The sequence below is a fragment of the Petromyzon marinus genome, chromosome 47, assembly GCF_048934315.1.
Source record: "Petromyzon marinus isolate PM22_M1 ecotype Great Lakes invasive population chromosome 47, UKy_Petmar_22M1.pri1.0, whole genome shotgun sequence".
Classification (NCBI taxonomy): domain Eukaryota; kingdom Metazoa; phylum Chordata; class Hyperoartia; order Petromyzontiformes; family Petromyzontidae; genus Petromyzon; species Petromyzon marinus.
This window is the reverse complement of record NC_133713.1, coordinates 8758258-8779271: the sequence shown is the minus strand read 5'-3', so window position 1 is coordinate 8779271 and position 21014 is coordinate 8758258. Positions and strand designations below refer to the sequence as shown.

General features: G+C 52.0%; 1 protein-coding gene across 2 annotated transcripts in view; it reads left to right on the top strand.

The window, feature by feature from the left end:
* Window positions 1-20338, top strand: part of UVRAG (UV radiation resistance associated) — a 92403-nt gene extending 72065 nt beyond the window's left edge. For both annotated transcript variants that reach the window (XM_032972078.2, XM_032972079.2), the window contains exons 14-15: window positions 11622-11713; window positions 13170-20338. In XM_032972078.2, coding sequence (XP_032827969.2) covers window positions 11622-11713; window positions 13170-14007 — 930 coding nt within the window. In that variant the 3' untranslated portion in view covers window positions 14008-20338. The remainder of the gene's footprint in view (window positions 1-11621; window positions 11714-13169) is intronic.
* The last annotated feature ends 676 nt before the right edge of the window (window positions 20339-21014 follow it).

Sequence of the window (21014 nt, the reverse complement as noted above, 5' to 3'; positions counted from 1 at the left end):
TTTCGTCACTTTGCCCGGCCGTGGGGGGGCGTGACGCGAATTGTTTGTCTCGCCTGCACATTCTGAGAGTTTGTTGCCTCTTAAGGGGTTAAAAAGCGAACAACAAAAATAAATAAAGCCCCCACCGCCCCTACCCCCTCCTTTAAAAAAAACCCCTGAAAAAAGGAAAATATTTACAAAAGGTTGCCGTTATAGAAAGACAATGGCTTTAATATGGGCACTTAAAATGCCTACCTCCCAGCTGTCCTGCGAGCCCTGTGCTTGCGTTCAATGGAAATCCGCGGAAGGGTCCTGCTTCTGTTTCACACCAAAAAAACCCGGTGTAAACTTGCCGAGGTCCACGTAAATGCCGCCACCTTCGACGGAAGGCGAAGATCTTTTCGCCAGCTCCTCGGCTCGGTTGACAGTCATTCGCGCCGCGGTGCAAAAAGCGTTCAAGAAAAATCGGCGGACGGGAATATCGGCCTCCGTGAATTTCTAAAAGCCGGCGGGCGCTCGCACGTGTGTGTGTGTGTGTGGTGGTGGGGGGGGGGGGAGGTGGTTGCTTTGGAGTGGCGCTGGAGACAGAGTGGTGGTGCGAGCTTTGGGAAGAGCATCACCACCACCTGTTTGGAGGGCTCATTCGTCATCCAATTAGACAAACCCGTCAAGCAGCATTGTTCATGCCCACTTAATGACCCATGGGAGAAGAGGAGAGGGTAGAAATAAAAGATTATACTTTTAAAAAAAAGGGCTGAAATTCCCCCCTCCCCCCCACACTCCACCAAACTTTTGCTTAACAATCGCAGAGAACAAGACAGATAGGTGGATCGATAAGATGAGAAAGGTTACACAGTGACGAATAAGCACACAAGAGTTTGTCTCGCTGCACAGAAAATACAGTTACATTTTTTGTCAGTCAGCCGGTTTGAGTCGCATCAGCAGTGCCCGGCCCATAAACAAAAATGCTGCTGAGTTTCCAGATGTTTTAGAAAAAAGCCTTTAGACACCATCATGACTCCTACTCACTGCATAGCAGTACAATTATATTCTTGGTTCTTTCGTGACTTTACCGAAAGAACCAAGAATGTGAATCCCTGCAGTCACGAAAGCTTTAAATCAGCAGTACAATTGTTGCGAACTCGAGGAGTTGATGGGCAATGTCTTCTCCGTGTTCACGTGGAGGTTGGTGAGTGAGATCGTGATGCGGCGTGACGGCTTCAGGCTGCTTCAGGAGCAGCCTCGTCACGGTGATTGTCTCAAACTCTGCCGTCCCGGCAAAACGACGGGCAGTGGCATTACTGTGAAGTTCATAGTCTCGAGATACAAACTAACAAGGGGATTCATAGACTCGCATAGAGACCCGCCGACTTAAATTATGGAAGCTCGCAGTGGCGTTCGATGTGCTCCGTGGCTTGAGGCTCCCAACTCTTCTTAATCGTCCAATGGCGTTGGGACATTTATAGGTCATAAACCTCCAACGGTAGCGCATAATGAGTTGCTAAATGGACAGAGAGATCGACAAGTAGCCATTGTTGATCAGCGGGTTTGTGTTAACGTCAGAGGCGAAAACAAATGCCCCGCAACAAAGAAAATGCCCTGTGCACAATAAAAAATTATAAAATTGCCATAAACGCCGACGTTTCCCCGAACATCGCTGAAGGAATGCGAGGAATTGGCCCTGAAGATGCCCACGACCCACGTCCAATCGTGGTCTCCATTGAATTTTACGAGCCACCCTCCTCTTCCTCCTCCTCCTCCTCCTCAATTAACCATTAAGGGGGAACAACAGTGGGCTTCCAGTCAGGGGCGATGGGGAATCCTGGCTGTCATTGGGTTTTTTTGTATTCCCCCATCTTCTCCACACTCCCTTGGACGTCTTTGTGCAGAGCGGAGTCTATGGGGCTCACTCTGCGCGGCTCAATGGTAGGGGGAGACCACCGCCCCTGACTTCTTCTCATGCCCGGCCGTCGTGGCCTTTCCGCTTTGTGCCCAGCGCTTTGTCGACGCGAGGGTGGGTGGATCGCACAGACGTGCGCGCGTGTGCGTGTGTGCGTATCTGTGGAACTCCCATACCCCCCGCTGGGGGAGGGCTACGTGGTGGCCAGGAAATAGCAGTCCAGCAAGTGGGTCCGTGAACCTATCCGCGCGGACATGTCTGAGTGTCACCCCCCTTCGACCGTGCGTGAGATTTTTCCAGGTACTCCGGTTTCATCCCCCCTGCACGCCCCCCCCCCCCTCCGTCCTCCCCCCACGTAAATCGCTTGTTAAGTAGGAATTGGCCAAACATCGCAATCTTACAACGCCGACTCCTCCTAAACTCTAAAAGTCAATCCTGTTACGTTCGGTCGTGACAATCGGACACAACAATGGGCGAGAAAACCGAATTAATAGTCACCAACCACCCCCGTTCGCATGCGGCCGTTTCAGATCCCTACCCTGGCACATGCTTCACGTAATCGTCTTAAGCCTACATTCGTTCTCAGCTGTCCGAGCCTAATGAACTTAATTGATGGAGGGCGCCTGCCTCGGGAGGACTGGAGAGACAAGGACGCGCTGGTGGGGATCGAAGCATCACTTCAAGGGGCTCCTCAACCGAAATAAGGGGATAATGGGCGACTTGAACTGCGGGGGGGGGTGGGGGGGGGAGAGAGAAAAAAAACCCGCCTTTGATTTGGAGAGGGTGATTGAACTAAGTGGTGTGTTGGGTTAAAGAGGAGCTGGGGAGAGGCAGTGTGGGGAAAAGGATGACGATGGAGGCACTGGCAGTGTTTGGGCGTTGGTGGGTCAGTCGGTGGTGGAGGAGGAGGAGGAGAAGGTGGAGCGAAACATCCCGATTCAAAGTTGCCACCGAGAGACAAAAGAGGCTTTTTAGTGACGTTGGTGTGCAGCGTGTGTGTGTGTGTTTGTTGTGCGCCTGCTTGTGTCTGTTATGCGTACGTTATGTGTCTGTTGTGTTGCTTTTTTTATAGTAAAGAGCGTCTGTGCGCAGCGGTGGGGCAACGTTTAGCACGACGAGTCCGGCAAACCCGAGTTCGAGTCTCCGCCGTGGCCAAACTCGGCGACGAGTGATATCTGAACAGGTCCTGGGCGGCCTCCTCTGGTAGTTGGACTCGGACTGGTTCGCACACCCGGTGAGGCCTGTGAACCATCAGCACCGGAGAAACAAAGACAGCCGGGCGTGACGCTGGCCACACCACCCCCTGGGCCCGCGTGTTGGCATGAATAGGTGCTCACGAACAATGCTTGCCCAGTCTAGAAGCCATCAGATTCCTCCGGTCTAAATACAGACAGCTTCCGCACCGGGGGAAATTTGTCTTTGTGTCTGTGTGCTTGAGAGGTGATGACGGTAACGGCGCAGCGTCGAAGTAGAGCAACCTCAGATGGATTCCCATCCACGGCGAGCATCAGTGGCAAGTGGCACCTTCGCCTGTCCTGTGCCTCTTCTAGGTGTACTCAGCCCAGCCGGTATATACGAGAATCTGGAGCAGTGTGTGAACATCGGCACTGGGAGTCAGTTTCGTTGGGCCATACGAATGCAGACGTGTGCGCGCGTGCGTGCGACTTATGGGCAGCAGTAGTCCAACGCTTAGCACACTGAGCTGCTTAAAAATAATTACGTCGATTTTTCAGTTACAGGTAACAAACCAGTGGCGATTATCTGAACTGGTCATTCCACTCCGCAACATTGACTTGGCCTTAAATGAGTAGATGTGGCAGATGTGGAAACACCGGTGCCGGGAGGGGGGACAAAGTTGACCATGTGTGGCGTTGGCCATACGACCCACCTCGTGTTGTAGGTGCTCACCAACAGCGCTTGCCCTAACCATTCGTATATAAAGACAGAGGTCTTTGTATGTGACCCCCAGCCTATGGAGCTGGGAGTTGCCCAACAGGTGACAGGATAGGAAGTAGGTTGGTAGTTAAATTTGTGCCGTACATTTTTGAGTTCTCTCCCTGTATAGGCCTTTTGCTTGGACATCCAAAACATTGAGTAAAGACTTGTACACATCTCACAACACAGCAGGCGTGCGTGGTTCTGGCCATGCCACCAACTTTGTACACCGTTTACATTTTTCAAGAGTGCTCGCCAACGGCACTTGCCTCTATGGTCTATACGGTTAAACGGGGGGGGGGGGGGGTTCCTTGTCGTGTAAACACTCGCAAGAGTTGTCTGCGTGCTTGTCCACGTGTGTGTTTGCGGGCAGCGGCGGCGCGGTGGTTACCGCACCGCGCGACAAACCCGGCGGCCCAAGTTCGATACCGCCTCACGGCCAATAACAGTGGGGAATATTTGAACCGGTCCTGGGCCTCCACCTAGGTCGACTCACTCGGCTTCAAATGAGTACCCGGTGCGGTGTGTAAACATCGCCACTCAGGAGACAAAGGTGTGGTGCTGGCCACCCAACCCCTCCGCGTGTGCCGTGCCGGCCTTCATAGGTGCTCGCTAACAGCACTTGACCCAACGGTCTGTTAAGGCTATACGCCAGTGTACACATGCGTTGGTTTCATGGGTACGTACCAAGTGTGTTTGTTTGTGTAAATGCCCTACATACGGACGTGTGTGTTCACCGTGTGTGCTCTTCCCTGTGTGTGTGCGCGCGCGCGTGTGTGTGTGCTTCCCTTGGGTCCCTCCTAGCCCCTAGCCTCGTAAATAAATGCTAAATACTTGGGTAAACTTTCCCTGGTGTTTTAAAGGGGCCTCCCAGGTTCCTTTGTGGTATTCCCCCCTGCCACCCACCCCCCGTATATCCAATTGCGTTAGTTCCCAAGCAAAAAAAATAAAGAACAATCGTCATCTCGGAAGTGCTAAATCCTAAGTAATTAATGCCCAGTTAACTCTGCATTTAATGAGTTTAGAGCCTATAAAGCTCCTAACACCCTTACATTTGGAGGAAGTGTTTGTTTTTAGAGAAAATAATTAATTCACACGACCTTCTGTAGCCTTGGATCATGCACTTAAGAACAAATAGGTGCCTTGTATATGTTAGCAGTATGCCTCAAGATTGTAAGCAGGTAGAAAGACAGATATTACGGCAGATCTTATAAGCTAAGCAGGCTGTATTCTGATCCTGGTGAATACTTTGTAGCTTGCGTTTTTATTCGGTTTATTTTGGCCTGAGGTAAAACCCAATGGGTATACAAGTTTCAAGTTTAATTTATTAGTTATAGCCCTGTGAGCCATGCAGCTCTTAAGTCGGCTGCAACTGCAACAAACAAAATTTGAACACAGAACATCCCAAAGCGACGACGCATAACAGAAACATTCTGGAATAAACCAGCAAATATTCCACACCAAAAAAAACTTATTAAAACGCTGTGTGCAAAAATCAATGTGGTGCAAGCCAACAACAACCATAGACAATTTAGATTTACCATATGTATAAAAACAATGTAACAACAGTAATCATAGGAACTGTGATTTTAACTTTATCAATAAACGATATACATAACACGTACGACCAAACTTGCAGCCATAGCTGGCAGCACGACACTCCCAGTGTATGATGTGTGAGTGAGTCAGCAGCGTGAGTGAATGATGTGCGAGTCAGCGCACGATGTGTTAGTCAGCGCATGATGAGTAAGTCAGTGTATGGTGTTTGAGCGAGTCAGCGGCAGTGTGAGTGAGCCAGGACACGATGAGTGAACCTGTGTATGATGAGTGAATGGGTCAGTGGTTGTGCGAGTGCATGATGTGTGAGTGAGTAAGGGCATGATGAGCGAGTCAGTGCATGATGTGTGAGTGAGTCAGTGTATGATGTGTGAGTGAGTCAGTGTATGATGTGTGAGTGAGTCAGTGTATGATGTGTTAGTGAGTCAGTGTATGATGTGTGAGTGAGTCAGTGTATGATGTGTGAGTCAGTGTATGATGTGTGAGTGAGTCAGTGTATGATGTGTTAGTGAGTCAGTGTATGATGTGTGAGTGAGTCAGTGTATGATGTGTGAGTGAGTCAGTGTATGATGTGTTAGTGAGTCAGTGTATGATGTGTGAGTGAGTCAGTGTATGATGTGTGAGTGAGTCAGTGTATGATGTGTGAGTGAGTCAGTGTATGATGTGTTAGTGAGTCAGTGTATGATGTGTGAGTGAGTCAGTGTATGATGTGTGAGTGAGTCAGTGTATGATGTGTTAGTGAGTCAGTGTATGATGTGTGAGTGAGTCAGTGTATGATGTGTGAGTGAGTCAGTGTATGATGTGTGAGAAAGTCAGTGTCGGCTCCCTCTGCTCGTGCCGTCGGCCCCACCCCGGCTCCGTCGCCCCCCCCCCAACTCCACTGGCCCCTCCCTGGCTCCGTCGGCACCCCCCCAGCTCTATCGCCCCCCCCCCTGGCTCCGTCGGCCCCCCCCCCCGGCCCCGTTGCCCCCCCCGGCTCCCCCGGCCCTGTTATTTCTCTACTGGAAGCCAATCTTTAGCTTAATATTTTTTTTACAAATGTGATCGATGTGTGCAGCGAAAGATGGCTTGAGATTGAAGATGACACCTAGGTATTTAAACTTACTGACAAGTTTAGTTTGTTGAGAGTCAAATGCCATACTTAGGAGAGTGACCTCCAAGGAAGGGTCAGTTGTATTGATGCTCAGTAGAGACACTCTCCCCTCTGGGTGTCTCAGTGAGACACTCTCCCCTCTGTGTGTCTCAGTAGAGACTCTCTCCCCTCTGGGTGTCTCAGTGAGACACTCCCCTCTGGGTGTCTCAGTAAAGACACTCTCCCCTCTGTGTGTCTCAGTAGAGAAACTCTCCCCTCTGGGTGTCTCAGTGAGACACTCTCCCCTCTGTGTGTCTCAGTAGAGACACTCTCCCCTCTGGGTGTCTCAGTAGAGACACTCTCCCCTCTGTGTGTCTCAGTAGAGACACTCTCCCCTCTGGGTGTCTCAGTAGAGACACTCTTCCCTCTGGGTGTCTCAGTAGAGACACTCTCCCCTCTGGGTGTCTCAGTGAGACACTCTCCCCTCTGGGTGTCTCAGTAGAGACACTCTCCCCTCTGGGTGTCTCAGTAGAGACACTCTCCCCTCTGGGTGTCTCAGTAGAGACACTCTCCCCTCTGGGTGTCTCAGTCGAGAAACTCTCCCCTGTGGGTGTCTCAGTCGAGACACTCTCCCCTCTGGGTGTCTCAGTAGAGACTCTTTCCCCTCTGGGTGTCTCAGTAGAGACACTCTCCCCTCTGTGTGTCTCAGTAGAGACACTCTCCCCTCTGGGTGTCTCAGTAGAGACACTCTCCCCTCTGGGTGTCTCAGTAGAGACACTCTCCCCTCTGGGTGTCTCAGTAGAGACCCCGCTCTGCGTTTAGTTGCATCATTTCCCACCACATGAGGAGCGCATCCAGATAAGTATCTCTTGCAATGGCGATCTGGCACTATCTACTCTCTGGCACTATCTGGCACTATATACAAGGCAAATTGATGCATTTCATCAACACAGGATAGAGTTGAACACTCTGTATTTCATTTAAAAATGACGCACGATTCATTTGAAGTGAGCGTGATTGATCTTGCAAGTGTGCGTTCGATTTCGATGCCGCAAACCTTTGTGAACTTATCAAATAGTTTTGGAGTGAATCACACTCATCTTTCTCAATTGGGGATTCATGATTTGGATCCCATACGTCCATTGAACCCACTCGGTCCACATCTCCTCCTTGCCTCCCCTTCCCCACTCGGTGTTTGTTCAACCGACCCCATGCAGTGACAATGTGAAACACATGCGACGGAACGCGAGCGCGCTCGCATACGTGCTCACCACGCACTCGCTCGCAAGCACGTTCACCGCACTCATCACACTCATGCACTCGCTCGCACACACGCTCACCACACTCACCACACACGCGCACCACACACGCTCACCACGCTCACCACACACTCGCTCGCACACACGCTCACCACACTCACCACACACGCGCACCACACACGCGCACTGCGCTCGCTCACCACGCACTCGCTCGCAAGCATGTTCACCGCACTCATCACACTCGCGCACTCGCTCGCACACACGCTCACCACGCTTACCACACACTCGCTCGCACACACGCTCACCACGCTCACCACACACTCGCTCGCACACACGCTCACCACGCTTACCACGCACTCGCTCGCACACACGCTCACCACGCACTCGCTCGCACGTACGTTCACCACGCACACGCTCGCTCGCACGCACGCTCACCACTCGGTCGCTTGTGTAAGATTCGATGTTTTTAAGTATGCATACATGTAGAATGCAACGGGTTCACTTAACTCCTCCATCCACTCGAGGCTGCTACATTGACCAATTTGGAAGAAAATATATATTCGTGGCCCTGAATCGATACAAGTCCTCAAATCCTGTGGGGTTGTGAGGTAGGGAGTCAATTGTAACATTTCATCCGCTGAGCTTTGTAGCTCATAGGCAAGTGATGTTAGGAAGAATCTATTAAGGCTCACGTCTATGCGCGCGCGCGCGGACACACACACGCAAGGAACACATGCACAGACCCTGGCCAAGAAGCAATTGTAAATCTGGCATAAAGTTCAAAACACAAAATCCTATCTCAGCTGCGTACCGTCCCACCCCAAGTCCCCCGCTCCGCCCCGCAGCCATAAAAATCACTGGGATCTGTGCTTTCCAGTGGGGCCCCCGTCACATTGGCAAAGGGGGTTGTTGATGCGTTAAGGTTCGCGTGGCGCTGGCGTGGGATTAACTCGGCGATTCCAACCCCGTAGCCGCATCGCGATGTGCGCAAGCGCGGTCGCTCTCTGGGGCGTGCGCGCGCATTATTATATTTTTGTTTATCTTTCTCCACGTTATTGCGTCTCCCGTAAACAGAATAAGACGGATTTCGGATCGTTGTGAAATGTCGCGTAAGCTGTGTATGCGCAAATCTCAGCGGTGCTAAGACGGACGTTCGCACCGTTTGTCGGCGGGAATGTAACAGTTCGCCCCCTTTTGCGCGGTCTGATGAATTTTCACAATTCGGAGTGTGCGTGATTCGATCCCAAAAATAGATTAGTAAACTGGGCGCATGTGTGACACTTTTAGAATCTATTGTGGCTGTGCCAGCGCAGTATATGCACGCATTGCACACGATCAGCTGCTGCACGTGCAATTCTGTTCGAGCGTACATTTCAATCAAGGCATCGTCACGTGCTAAGGTTTCGGCAGAGTGCTGTTACCCGCTGCCAATCGACCGGTTTCACCCGGATTGGAGGCCCGAAAGATATTTCCATGCTTACTCATTGGAGTGCTAACATCGTGCTTTGCATGAACAGGGAAGAAGAAAAAAAAAAGACTTCGCTAGCCTCAGGGGTTCTTATGCGTTGTGTATGCCTTGTGTAAATCATAAATAATTAATTGTTTCGTGACAAGGCAGTTTCATTTCCACAGCAGAGTCAAAACGTCGGCGCTAGACCGTCATCTAAACCGTCCGCAGCCCAAAAACGTCAGAGCGATTTTCTGCTCAAATGAACAGAGGCGGTGCTTATCTCCTGCTGACAGTCCCTGAGCAAGTGGTGGAAATTCCACATTCCTTTGGCGGGGGTGGGGGGTTGGTCGGTGAGTCTATCCTTAAGGCAACCACGCTTGATTTTCCCCACAAAGTGGTAATCGTTTTATCGACCCCAGAGGGATTATGGTCCGAATAAACCACCAGTGAGCGGCTGCCTCTACGCTGAGCTACCTGGCCGGTTAGAGCACGGCGCAGCTGCTACGATGAAGGCCTGGCGGAGAGCATCCCAACAGCCAACCGCTCCAATGGAGTGGCAGCCACAGGAGGGGAAGTATCCAACAGGACAGCGGCACACACACACGCACACGGGGAGTGTGGGTTAAAAAATATCTTCTTTATTTTACTTGTATTGCTCTCCCATCCAAACCGCTAGCCAGGCAGGGCCGCATCCAGCTTAGCTTCTAAGATGAGAGACATTGTCACACCCGTTGTGGTCTGGGGGCAATTGGACAGCACGAGGAGATGTTTGAATTGGCCGATGGCCATTCGGTTCTTGCGTCGGTGGACGGGGGAGGGGCGGTGGAGGGCGGCGTCGCTGTGTGCGGTTGTTTTTGTTTTGTGTTCTTTTTTTTTTAGCCGCGCGCCAATCCCCCCCTCCCCTCGACTCGACCGCCGTCATTCTCATTCAGATAAATCCGACCCCCCCTCCCCCCGCGCCATCCTCCTCCTCCCCCCGCCCTCGCGATCCGACCCTCCAACTCAGCCCAGTCGTCCACCCACACGAAGAGTGGAAGAAGTCGTAAATTGACCTGGGTTTTTTTGTTGCTCGCGGCCGGACCGCCACGCTTAATCATCGATCGCTATTTGCGCCCGGGCCCCTCTCTGTCCTGAGATCTTGAGGAACGTGCGATAAAGGCGGGGGGCGGGGGGGGGGCCTTTGTGTGCGGGAAAGAGGCAACCCCCTAGTGAATGTGGAGACGACACCCCATGCCTCCCGATACCCCCCCAGCAACGCCTCCCCAAACCTCACCGTTGCTTGTTTTTGTTTGCTGAGAGATGGCTCCAATGCCACCCGTGCGTGTCCCGTTGTGGTCATTTGCTTGTTGGGAAAAACGAGTGGGACTTGGGTTAGACGCGGCATTATGAGCTTTGACGGCTGGTCATCAAAACTAATTATGGAGTGGAAGCCAAAAGGACACCACACATCTCAAGACTTTTTTGAGATGGCAATGGCTTGGGAAGGCCTTCATCCAGCAGTGGATAGATTATGGTTGATGATTAATAATGCCTTTGGGGGCAACGTGGCACAGCAGTTAGCATCCTGCGCCATGCTCAAGGTTTGCTAAACGACAGTAAAATGCCAACCGTTTTCAGGATCGATTATATTTATCGGTTACGAAAGGCAGGGATCTGTCGTCGATTCCAGCGGGATTTCACTGATGCCTCGCGTGGGCGCACAGACGGCACGGCACGTGCAGCTCTTGATTGGCCGGCGGTAGGCCACGGGGAACCTATCCCCTCTGGGTGTCTCAGTAGAGACACTCTCCCCTCTGGGTGTCTCAGTAGAGACACTCTCCCCTCTGGGTGTCTCAGTAGAGACACTCTCCCCTCTGGGTGTCTCAGTAGAGTCACTCCCCTCTGGGTGTCTCAGTAGAGACACTCTCCCCTCTGGGTGTCTCAGTAGAGACGTCGCGGAGTCTTTAACGTGCACATCACGGTGGACGCTTTGGTCATTTCCTTGCGGTGAAACTTCCCGGGCGATGGCTTCAGCAGGAACCCAAGTACGGACTCCATTCAAACGCGCTCAGTGGCAAGCACGCGGAGCGCGAGGCTTGCACGGTCACTCCCGGTGCCTCGAACCAATTCGCTCTCTCTGTCACTGCATCGTTCTTACCAGTGCGTTGCCAGAACCGTGGTCGACCGCATCGCGCGCGTTCTGCGGCCGTCTGGAACGCTCTTCTTTCCGACATTAGCAAGCCACTGGAGCTATGCACTTGTAAATCTAGATTGGATAGCTCACTTCTTTGCAAGCGCTTTTTGTGTGTGTTAGTTTGTTCTCCTTCCCCACCCCTGCCTCCCTCCCCAGCACCTCCAATTAGCGCGGTTGGCTACGTACGGTACGAAAGAAGCTGGACGTACGGCTACGTTAATCCAGCGGCTGTTGGGACAGCCGTTCCCCTCTGCGTTGAGAGTGACGGAGCGAATGTGTGCGTCTCTCTGTGGCAGCTACGTTACTACTGTAGTCTCAACACCCCCGACTTGAGGCGGACCCTCTACAACCTGCGGGACCTGCTCGAGAGCAAGCTCGGGGTGCCCGCGTACGTAGCTCGCCCCTTCGTCACCATATGCAGACCTCGCCGCCACCACTAGCACCACCACCAGGATCACCACGAGCACCACTAGCATCACACCACCACTAGCATCACCACCACTAGCATCACCACCACTAGCATCACACCACCACTAGCATCACCACCACTAGCATCATCACCACCAGCATCACCACCACCAGCATCACCACCACTAACACACTAACATCACCACCACTAGCATCACCATCACTAGCATCACACCACCACCAGCATCACCACCACCAGCATCATCACCACCAGCATCACCACCACCAGCATCACCACCACCAGCATCACCACCACCAGCATCACCACCAGCACCACCACTAGCATCACCACCACTAGCATCACCATCACTAGCAATCACCACCATGAGCAGCACCACCACCAACATCACCACCACCAGCATCACCACCACCAGCATCACCACCACCAGCATCACCACCACTAGCATCACCACCACTAGCATCACCACCACTAGCATCACCACCACTAGCATCACCACCACCAGCACCACCACTAGCATCATCACCACTAGTACAATCTCCACCACTAGTACAATCACCACCACTAGTACAATCACCACCACTAGTACAATCACCACCAGCATCAAAGACAAAGATCCCCCATATAGCCTTAAGAGACTGTTGAGGCAAGTGCTTTTAGCGAGCACCTATGAAGGCTGGCACATCACGTGAGGTGGTGGGTGGGCAGCACCACGCCCGACCGCCTTTGTCTCCCCAGTGGCGATGTTTACACACCGCACCAGGTACTCACTTGAGGCTGAGTCGACCTAGGGGAGGCCCATGACCGATTCAGATAACCGTCACTGATCTTGGCCGTGAGCGGGAATTGAATTCGGGTCACCGGGTTCGTAGCGCAGTGCGCTACCTACTGCACCAGCGCTCCCTACACCACCAGCATCACCACTATCACTCGCACCAACACCAGCATCACCACTATCACTCGCACCAACACCAGCATCACCCCAACCACCGTCGCTTACAACCAATAACACCACAACTGTCACTGCCATCCACTAGCACCACCAGAACTATCAACAAAAAGACAAAAATCCCCATATCGCCTTTGACAGACTGTTGGAGCAAGCGCTGTTATCGTAGGAACTTGCACCACCAGTACAATCATCAACATCACCGCCACCACCACCAGCACGACCAGCACACGCACCGTCACCTCCAGCAGCACCGCTGCCGCCCTCCAGCTTGGGACGGTTACAACAAATTCACCACACAAAAAAAACCGAATTAGCGGTGCGTTTAGGACAGTTGTGGAAAAGCGCAAACACCCAAGGCTCGAAAGAGAGAGCCGAGCTGAGGCCACCCGGAAGGGAAACACTCGCCGCTTTGGGCATGCGCGCGCGGCAGCAGCCGACGCCGTCTTGTCTTTGTGCCGTCACCAGGAGCCGGCTGCGGCCCTCGGTGCCCCGGGGTTCTTCGGTGGCCTCCCCGGAATCCGGCGGCGGAGCCCGGCAGCACGTCCTGTTCATCAGCGCGCCCCTCGGTGTAAACGGTGAGAAGGAAGGAGGGACTTCGGGTTCCGCCACCGCCGCCGCCGCCACCCCCCCAAAGAAGTCGGACCGAGGCATGGTGGAGTGGATCAAGACTTTCACGGAAGCCGACAAACCCTCGGCTGACCGGCCAACGGGCACCCTCAACGGAGGCTCCGCTGATGCACACGCTGCACCCGCCACGCGATTACACCCAGCGGATGAGGCTGTCACACCACCACCAGCAGTGACGGCAGCGGTGACGACAGCGGCCTCAACAGTGGCCTCAACAGTGGCCCCATCAGCATCGGAAACAGCAGCAGGCACCGCAACGCCAGCAGCAGCAGCAGCAGCGACAGGAAGCGGCAAAGCTTCGTCGTCGACGGCTCGACTCGGCGGCCCGGATACGGAAAGCGCGCGGGACAAGACGTTCCCGAAGCCACGGCTCTACTACCACCACCCGGCGTCGCAGCGGGTGCAGGAGTTTGTGGCGACGGGCCAGGCGGAGGGAGCGTGGGCCGTCGGGCCGCACAGCGGCGGCGCCGCCGGCGGAGAGGGGGAGGGGGAGGAGGTGGAGGTGGAGGCGGCGGTGGAGGCGGACAGCGACGAGACGGTGCTGGGCGCGCTGGACGCCGAGGAGCTGGCGCTCGTGCACTCGGAGCTCGACGAGTTCACGCGGCGCGTGCACGCGCTCAGCGTGAACGCGGCGCCGTTCCGCCGGCACCGCGGCAGCGAGGCTGCCGAGCCTTGAGCCGCGTCTCGACCGCACGCGGCAGCGAGAGGCGCCGGCGGTGGCGGTGGCGGGGGTGGGGGGGGAGGGGGTGGGAGACGAGGGGGGGTGGAGTTGGTGGCGCTCCACCGCACCGTCGCTTTGTCGCTTCTTCTTGCGCGGTCGACGAGCTTTCGTTCTCGTCTGCTCTTTTCAAGGCTCATCAACGCCGTGATTTTTTGTTTTTACATCTCCTTCTTTGACACGGTTGATTACGTCCTGCCGTCACCTCGTCCACCATCCGCGATTCGTAATTGGTTCGGCCGCGGCAACGGTCTGACCAAATTTGTGTCATCAGGACCCTCTGCCACCCAACGCAGCCCAACAGGATTAATTGTCACGTGAACGGGTTGCTTAGCGCGCCAGTTATTGTTGTTTTGGCTCACACCGATCAGTTGAAGCACAAAGCAATTGTGGGATGCAATTCGCATGCATGATGCTATGTAAGATTAAATTATCATTAGCTAGATTCTGCGTTTTGTTTGAAACTACGCCAAACAGGACAAGATGGGAGAAAGCTAGAATAACTGTGTCACTTGATGGGGTTTCTTAAATAGGTACCAAAATATCGCCTTCCAATACCTATGCGTTAAGTTAATCACCTAATCCATTTTTAGACGTGACAAGGAATTTTGATATTCGGTGGGTAAACAAGCGTAATAATAATGAAAAGTTTGAATCAAAGATATTCCCCCTGTTATACATTTTACACAATGTGAAAGTGCCACCACCACCATCCATGGTTAAACATTTGCTCTGCGATAGTCAACGTGTCCTACAAGGACGGTTCTTAGTCTCATCGCCACCATATTCTGCCTCGAGTTCTTCCCCTTGGTCTCTGACCTCTGCCCTCCTCCTCCACCCTGCACACCACTCGTCCCACCCACCATCACCACCTCCTGTACCCTGTACACCACTCATCCCACCCACCACTACCTCCTGCACTCTGCACACCACTCGTCCTACCCATCACTACCTCCTGCACCCAGCACACCACTCGTCCCACCCACCACTACCTCCTCCACCCTGCACACCACTCGTCCCACCCACCACCACTACCTCCTGCACCCTGCACACCACTCGTCCCACCCATCACAACCTCCCCCCCTCTCTTGAGCACACTTTCCTACCACATTCTATTCCAAACCTCCCAAGTTGCTTACCCTATCCCACCTCCTCCACCGTGCACACCACGTGTCCCACCCATCGCTACCTCCTCTCTCCAATTACATGCATAATGCAAAACTTGCCATGCTCAAATTCTCGACTTATATAAGATGCTTAGCCTATCTCGCTTGCCATGTAATTCCCAAAATCTTCCATGTGTTTCCACATTGATTTAGAAAACATTTAAACATGAATACCTGTAACATGGCCTCGCAGAGTGTACAATTTACTGCAGAGTGTACAAAAGAATTAAAGTGTGCAATACGATGCACAACTAAAAAGTAAAAGGAGCTGCATCTTTCCCGTGGTTTAGGATGGCAGCAAGTCTGCTTTTAATTCCAGGGCCGAGATTTTATTGAGCCGCACGTGAAAAAGAGTGGCGTACACACGCCAGTGTGCTATAAGCGGGAGGGGGGGGGATAACTCTGAATTGTGACAACTGAACTGAAGAATCTACCACTTGCGGTGTATGTATGCTCAGTTCCAAGTACCCGATCACGAATGCTGTGCGCGGTGGTCTCCATCGCAGAGAGATTGGGCTACGTTTATGATGTATTGTTTCGGCTGGAGCCGTCCGGGGCTGAGCTCAGGAAAATATTCAGAATATTTCATTCAGTCTTTATTTATCCTGGAGAAACCCGATGAGCTATAAAGCTCTTTTTCACAGATGCCCAGTAGGGGTGGGTGAGAAAGTTACAACAACAGACGATACAAAAAAACACGATTGGAGTGCAAAGTATAGGAAAGGCAAGAAAATAACGAAACATAAATTCGTAAAACAGACAAAGTGTATAAGTACAAATTACAAAATAGCAATTCCTGCCGATTTTTCAACAATAAATGCAAGCTTGGACAAGGCAGCACAACAACAACAACAGTCTCCCAGGCCAGGGGGTAGGTGGCCAGCACCTCGCCCGACCGCCTTTGTCTCCCCAGTGGCGATGTTTACACACCGCACCCGGTACTCATTTGAGGCTGACTCGACCTAGGGGAGGCCCAGGGCACGGTTCAGGTAATCGTCACCGGCGTTGGCCATGAGCAGGAGTGGAACTCGGGTCGCCGGGTTCGTAGCGCAGCCCGTTAACTGCGACGACACTACCGCTCCCCACTAAAGTTCCACGCAGAGACGCACGCGCAGAGACGCACGCGCAGAGACGCACGCGCAGAGACGCACACGCAGAGACGCACACGCAGAGACGCACACGCAGAGACGCACACGCAGAGACGCACGCGCACACGACGACAACAATGCCCGCCGTTCGTCACCACGGCGTGTGTGGTCAGGCCCCGGGTGCACGCGCTCACACACGCGCACGTAGGTCCGCCTGCTGAGTTGAGACGTTCGAGTTGGACTTGCCAAATTGTGGGACAAGTTCTCTCCCCCAAGGAACTTGTGGGCAGCAACGCGTTCTCCAAGCTTAACTCACGATTAATATTTTAGTTTTAGCAGGTAAGGCCCAGTGAGTTATAGAGCTCTTTTTCCAGAAGCCACCTGGCCACAAATGATGGCTAAACGAAGTGGCTTATCAGGTGTAAATGTATAGCAGCCAAATGCTCTAAACGCGCGTTGGTTCAAAATGTGGAGGGGCAAACCGGAGGACCCAGGGAACTTGCAGACTCCAAATGTACAACAGGCATCGTCAGGGTCGGGATCGACCCCACGACCTCCTGTATACCGGGCGAGGTAGTTAACATCTCTTAGCCACCGTGCTCAATTCCCAAACCAACGGCCGATGTTCGGGTGAACGAGGCTGGCGTGCAGGGCTCGCTGTGAGTCGCCGTGTCAAGAAGCGGACACTTCCGGCGCGATGTTAATCTTTTGCACTCCTCCAAAACCAGGCGTTTGAGTTGACGTAACCGAAGCAAGCCCCATAAGCGGGGTTGTTGGTTGGTTTGTTAGTTGCTGTGTTCCATTACAACTGTGTACGCGCACACCTGTTGATGTCAGTACACTTTTAATTTGTTTTAACCATGTAGGTATATGTCGTTTTTTTGTACTTTTCCGTAGCACGCACGCACGCACCGAAATTACGATTTTGACAGAGAATAATTAACGGTGGGCTTGTCCAATACGTTTAGTTACTAGTAAGCGAAAGTCTTAGCGATTGTAATTTAAACCGTAAAGCCGTTTTAATAAGTATTATTATTCCTTGCTCCTTTTGTTCATCATTGCTTGACTAAATGTACTTTATTTTCTGTACGGCGATCAAGTAGCATTCGTTGATTCGATTTCTTATATTTTTATTTTCTTCTTCTGTTGGCCTCCGTCTTAACGCAGAGGGGATCGACACTCCGAGATTGTGTGAAACATCGCCGCTGTTTGCACCGGGGAACTTCTAATACGATTTTCATTTGAGCAGTTCACAGGTTATGTGCAGCTAGCTCAAGTGGATGCACTGTTGTTTTGAAGAGGCGTTGATGACAACACAATCTGTTAGGAAATCCAAGTTAGGTTCATTGCTGCATGTGATTTCCCAACCTTCAGTGCTCTCAACCCCCACCACGGTGCATTGAAACACAAATTAAGTTATTCTGAATTAGGTTATTACATGCTGCACACGCCTGATGATTAGTAAACATGAATTAATTCAAATTGAGGAAGCCTTGTGTGCGGTTTGTACATGTGTGTACGAGGGATGAGTTTTTCATTTAACGGGAAAACAGTATATAAGAATTCGTATATATTTTTTTTATTTTGAAGGACATTTTTTGATCGTGTTCAGATTTTGGGATCTTCGGATAGTTGACGTTACTTACAAATGTGAAAGGTCTTGGCGATAACAATCTTCGATAGCAATCTGAGATAACAATCTGAGATAATCGATAATTGTCATCGATAAAAATTATCCATAACAATTGATGTCAATAACAATCGATAACAATCGTGACATCGCCTGGGACCACAAGGGCTCCAATTTTGTACGGTCACATTCGTAACGTCACTTTACGGTTTTTAGGTCAACGAAATGACAACGTTCGGATCGTCCGAAATTTTCATATCTAGGCCCCCTGTGCTTTTTCATCGGATTGATCCCAAAATCCGGAGCGCACATCCCCATCTTGTACATACATGTGCCGTACATGCATGTGCCACGTGACGAAGAGGGCCTCCGGCTTTTATGCACGCGTGCATCCTGTGTGGTGCCGTAAGAGGGCGTCGATTGAAGTTGACATCGTCGTCATTGGATTCGGTGCTCTCCTACCGTCGCATCGGAAGAGACGCATTTAAACCCCATCCATCGAGCGAATGCAACGTGTCAGGGCTTCTTGATTAATTTTAACCAGGGGGATTCATCATCGCGAGGATCGAGGCTTTTAAGAAATGGTGCATCGGCGTGTGGCGGGTCACAGCACCGCTGCTGCCCTTCACAAAGATCCCCCCCCCCTATAGCCTGTAACAGACTGTAGGGGCAAGTGCTGTTAGCGAGCACACACAAAGACAAAGATCCCCCGTGTAGCCTGTAACAGACTGTTGGAGCACGTGCTGTTAGCTAGCACTTATGAAGGCCGGCACGGCGCATGAAGGGGTGAGTGATCAACACCACGCCCGACCGCCTTTGTTTCCCCAGTGGCGATGTTTACACACCGCACCAGGTACTCATGCTAGGCTGAGTCGACCTAGGGGAGGTCCAGGACCGATTCGGATAATCGTCACCGGTGTTGGCCGTGAGCGGAAATCGAACTCGGGTCGCCGAATTCGTAGCGCTTACCGCTGCACCACCACTCCCCATATCTGCTGCCCTTCACACACACACACAGACACGTCTTCTGGCGACGCCTTACAAACAATAACATTCACAGAGGCAGGTGAAATTCGACAATGTCTGCAAAAGACTGTTTCTCGTCAGCTCAGTTTAGGACAGGCCTCGAAACAGAAGGAATCTTTCAGTGTAAACAACCCCTTGTTTTAGTGTTTAGCGATTTTTTTTTCTTTCAAATCTTGGATCTGCACTTATCGCGGCTGCTGCGGACTGAATTCCGAGTGGAACGTCAACACGGGCGTTGATCCCTTGGACCGTTCGAATCGTTGAGCACCACTTTGTGATAAATCCCCCCCCACCCCCGTGTGGTCATCCTGTGGATAGACTCGCTCCCTTCCACGAGAACGTGGAATTTCCACCACTGGCTCCAGGACCACCAGCAGAGCAGCGGCGAGCGCCGTTTTGAATCGCTCGTTTGAGCACGAGGACCGTTTGACTCGGCTCCTTTGTTTTTCCTCGATTACATCGTGAGCGGCGGGATTGAAGACCTCCAAGCTTATCGCAATTATCTTCACGAGAACACATTGCTCATTCACCCTCGTGTTGAGGCCAAGATCTCCATTCAAAAGAGGTCATCAAATTGGGCTTCCATTAAATGCTTCACGCTCGCATTTTATATTTTATCTGCGCTCACCGCACACGGCGGGTTTCTTCTCCATATTTGCAATAACAACAACAAGAATAATCTAGATTTGACAACAAGATTCCCGGACTGGCGCGTCGTCCTAAACTGGCCCGAAGGAAACGGAGGCAGATCCCTTTAAGAGTATTTAGCTGTCCTTGGCTTCTGTTTTTTCAGCTTACTGGTCGCCTATCCAAGCACCCCGCGGGCTCAAATATGTTTAAGATACCAAGAAGGTGTGATGGCGTCGGGCGCGTAGGCTATGCACGATGCACGTTGCGTTGTGTACTAACATCGCTGCCTGGCCTCCCTTTGATGGTAGGGCTGTGGATTCTTGCTTGAGCCGTTTGGGACAGTGGGAAATCTTCAGACTGGCGATGACTATTCTCTCCTCACCGTCGTCGTCTTCACAAGCAGTCGTATTCCCAGCCGCATTGCGTGCATTCATGACTTAGTCAACGATCGTTCTTATGATGTGGGCACGCGTGTTGGAACTTCTCTCGCACCGTATGTAGCCGACCGTGCTAATCGGGAGGTCCGGGGGAAGGGCAACAAACGAAATTCAAAAGATCGGTTCTGAAGAAATGAATTTTCAACAGTATTATTATTTATGCTTTTCATTGTAACTGCACATGCATAAGCACTGCTCGTCAAACTTGAATTCTATACCCTGATTTTGATATACAACGTGGAGTATATTGAGGCTGTGCATTTAACAAACAAACAAAAATCAAGATTAATAATAAACACCATTTTAAACGTCGGTGGTAAAAGTTTGTAATGTTTTGTTGTTATTGTTGTTGCAACTTGTTTTTCTTGAGCAAATTAAAATCCCCGTTGCTGCTGTCGTCAGAACGAGATGAGTCCTCGCGGAGCGGCCCGGCATTCAGCCGATCGCCTTCCTCTCGTCGGGGAACTGGGCCCGGAGTACCGCAGTGATGCTTCATTCAATCCGTGGCCCACATTGCTCAACGTTTGTGGCAAGGTGCCTCTCAGCCTGGCCCCGGTCTCCAATAGGGGCCACCCATTGAGTACATCCTCAAAAATCTGTCAAAACTTGACACCTACCCCCCCCCTCCCTGTACGCACGTGGACTTTTTACACCCCCCCCCCACCTGCGTACGTACGCCTGACGCACCCCCCCCCCCCCCCGCCCCTTCGAATCCTAGAAAACGGCCGATGTTTAATCCACGCAGAAACGATCAAGGATGAATAATATTAACGTGTTTAAGCAAACAGATAGTCCACCGCCGGACTATCTAACTCATTTGAAGGCCAATGTAGACAAATTATTAGCGAGGCTTCACCCCCCCCCCCCCCCCCGTTTCCAATGCATACGCACATTGTCAGTAGACCCCCATATGTACGCAGTTTGGTTAACCCCCCCTCCATGCGTACTAAATGGATGGCCTCATGTCACTCAACTCATCCTCAACAGA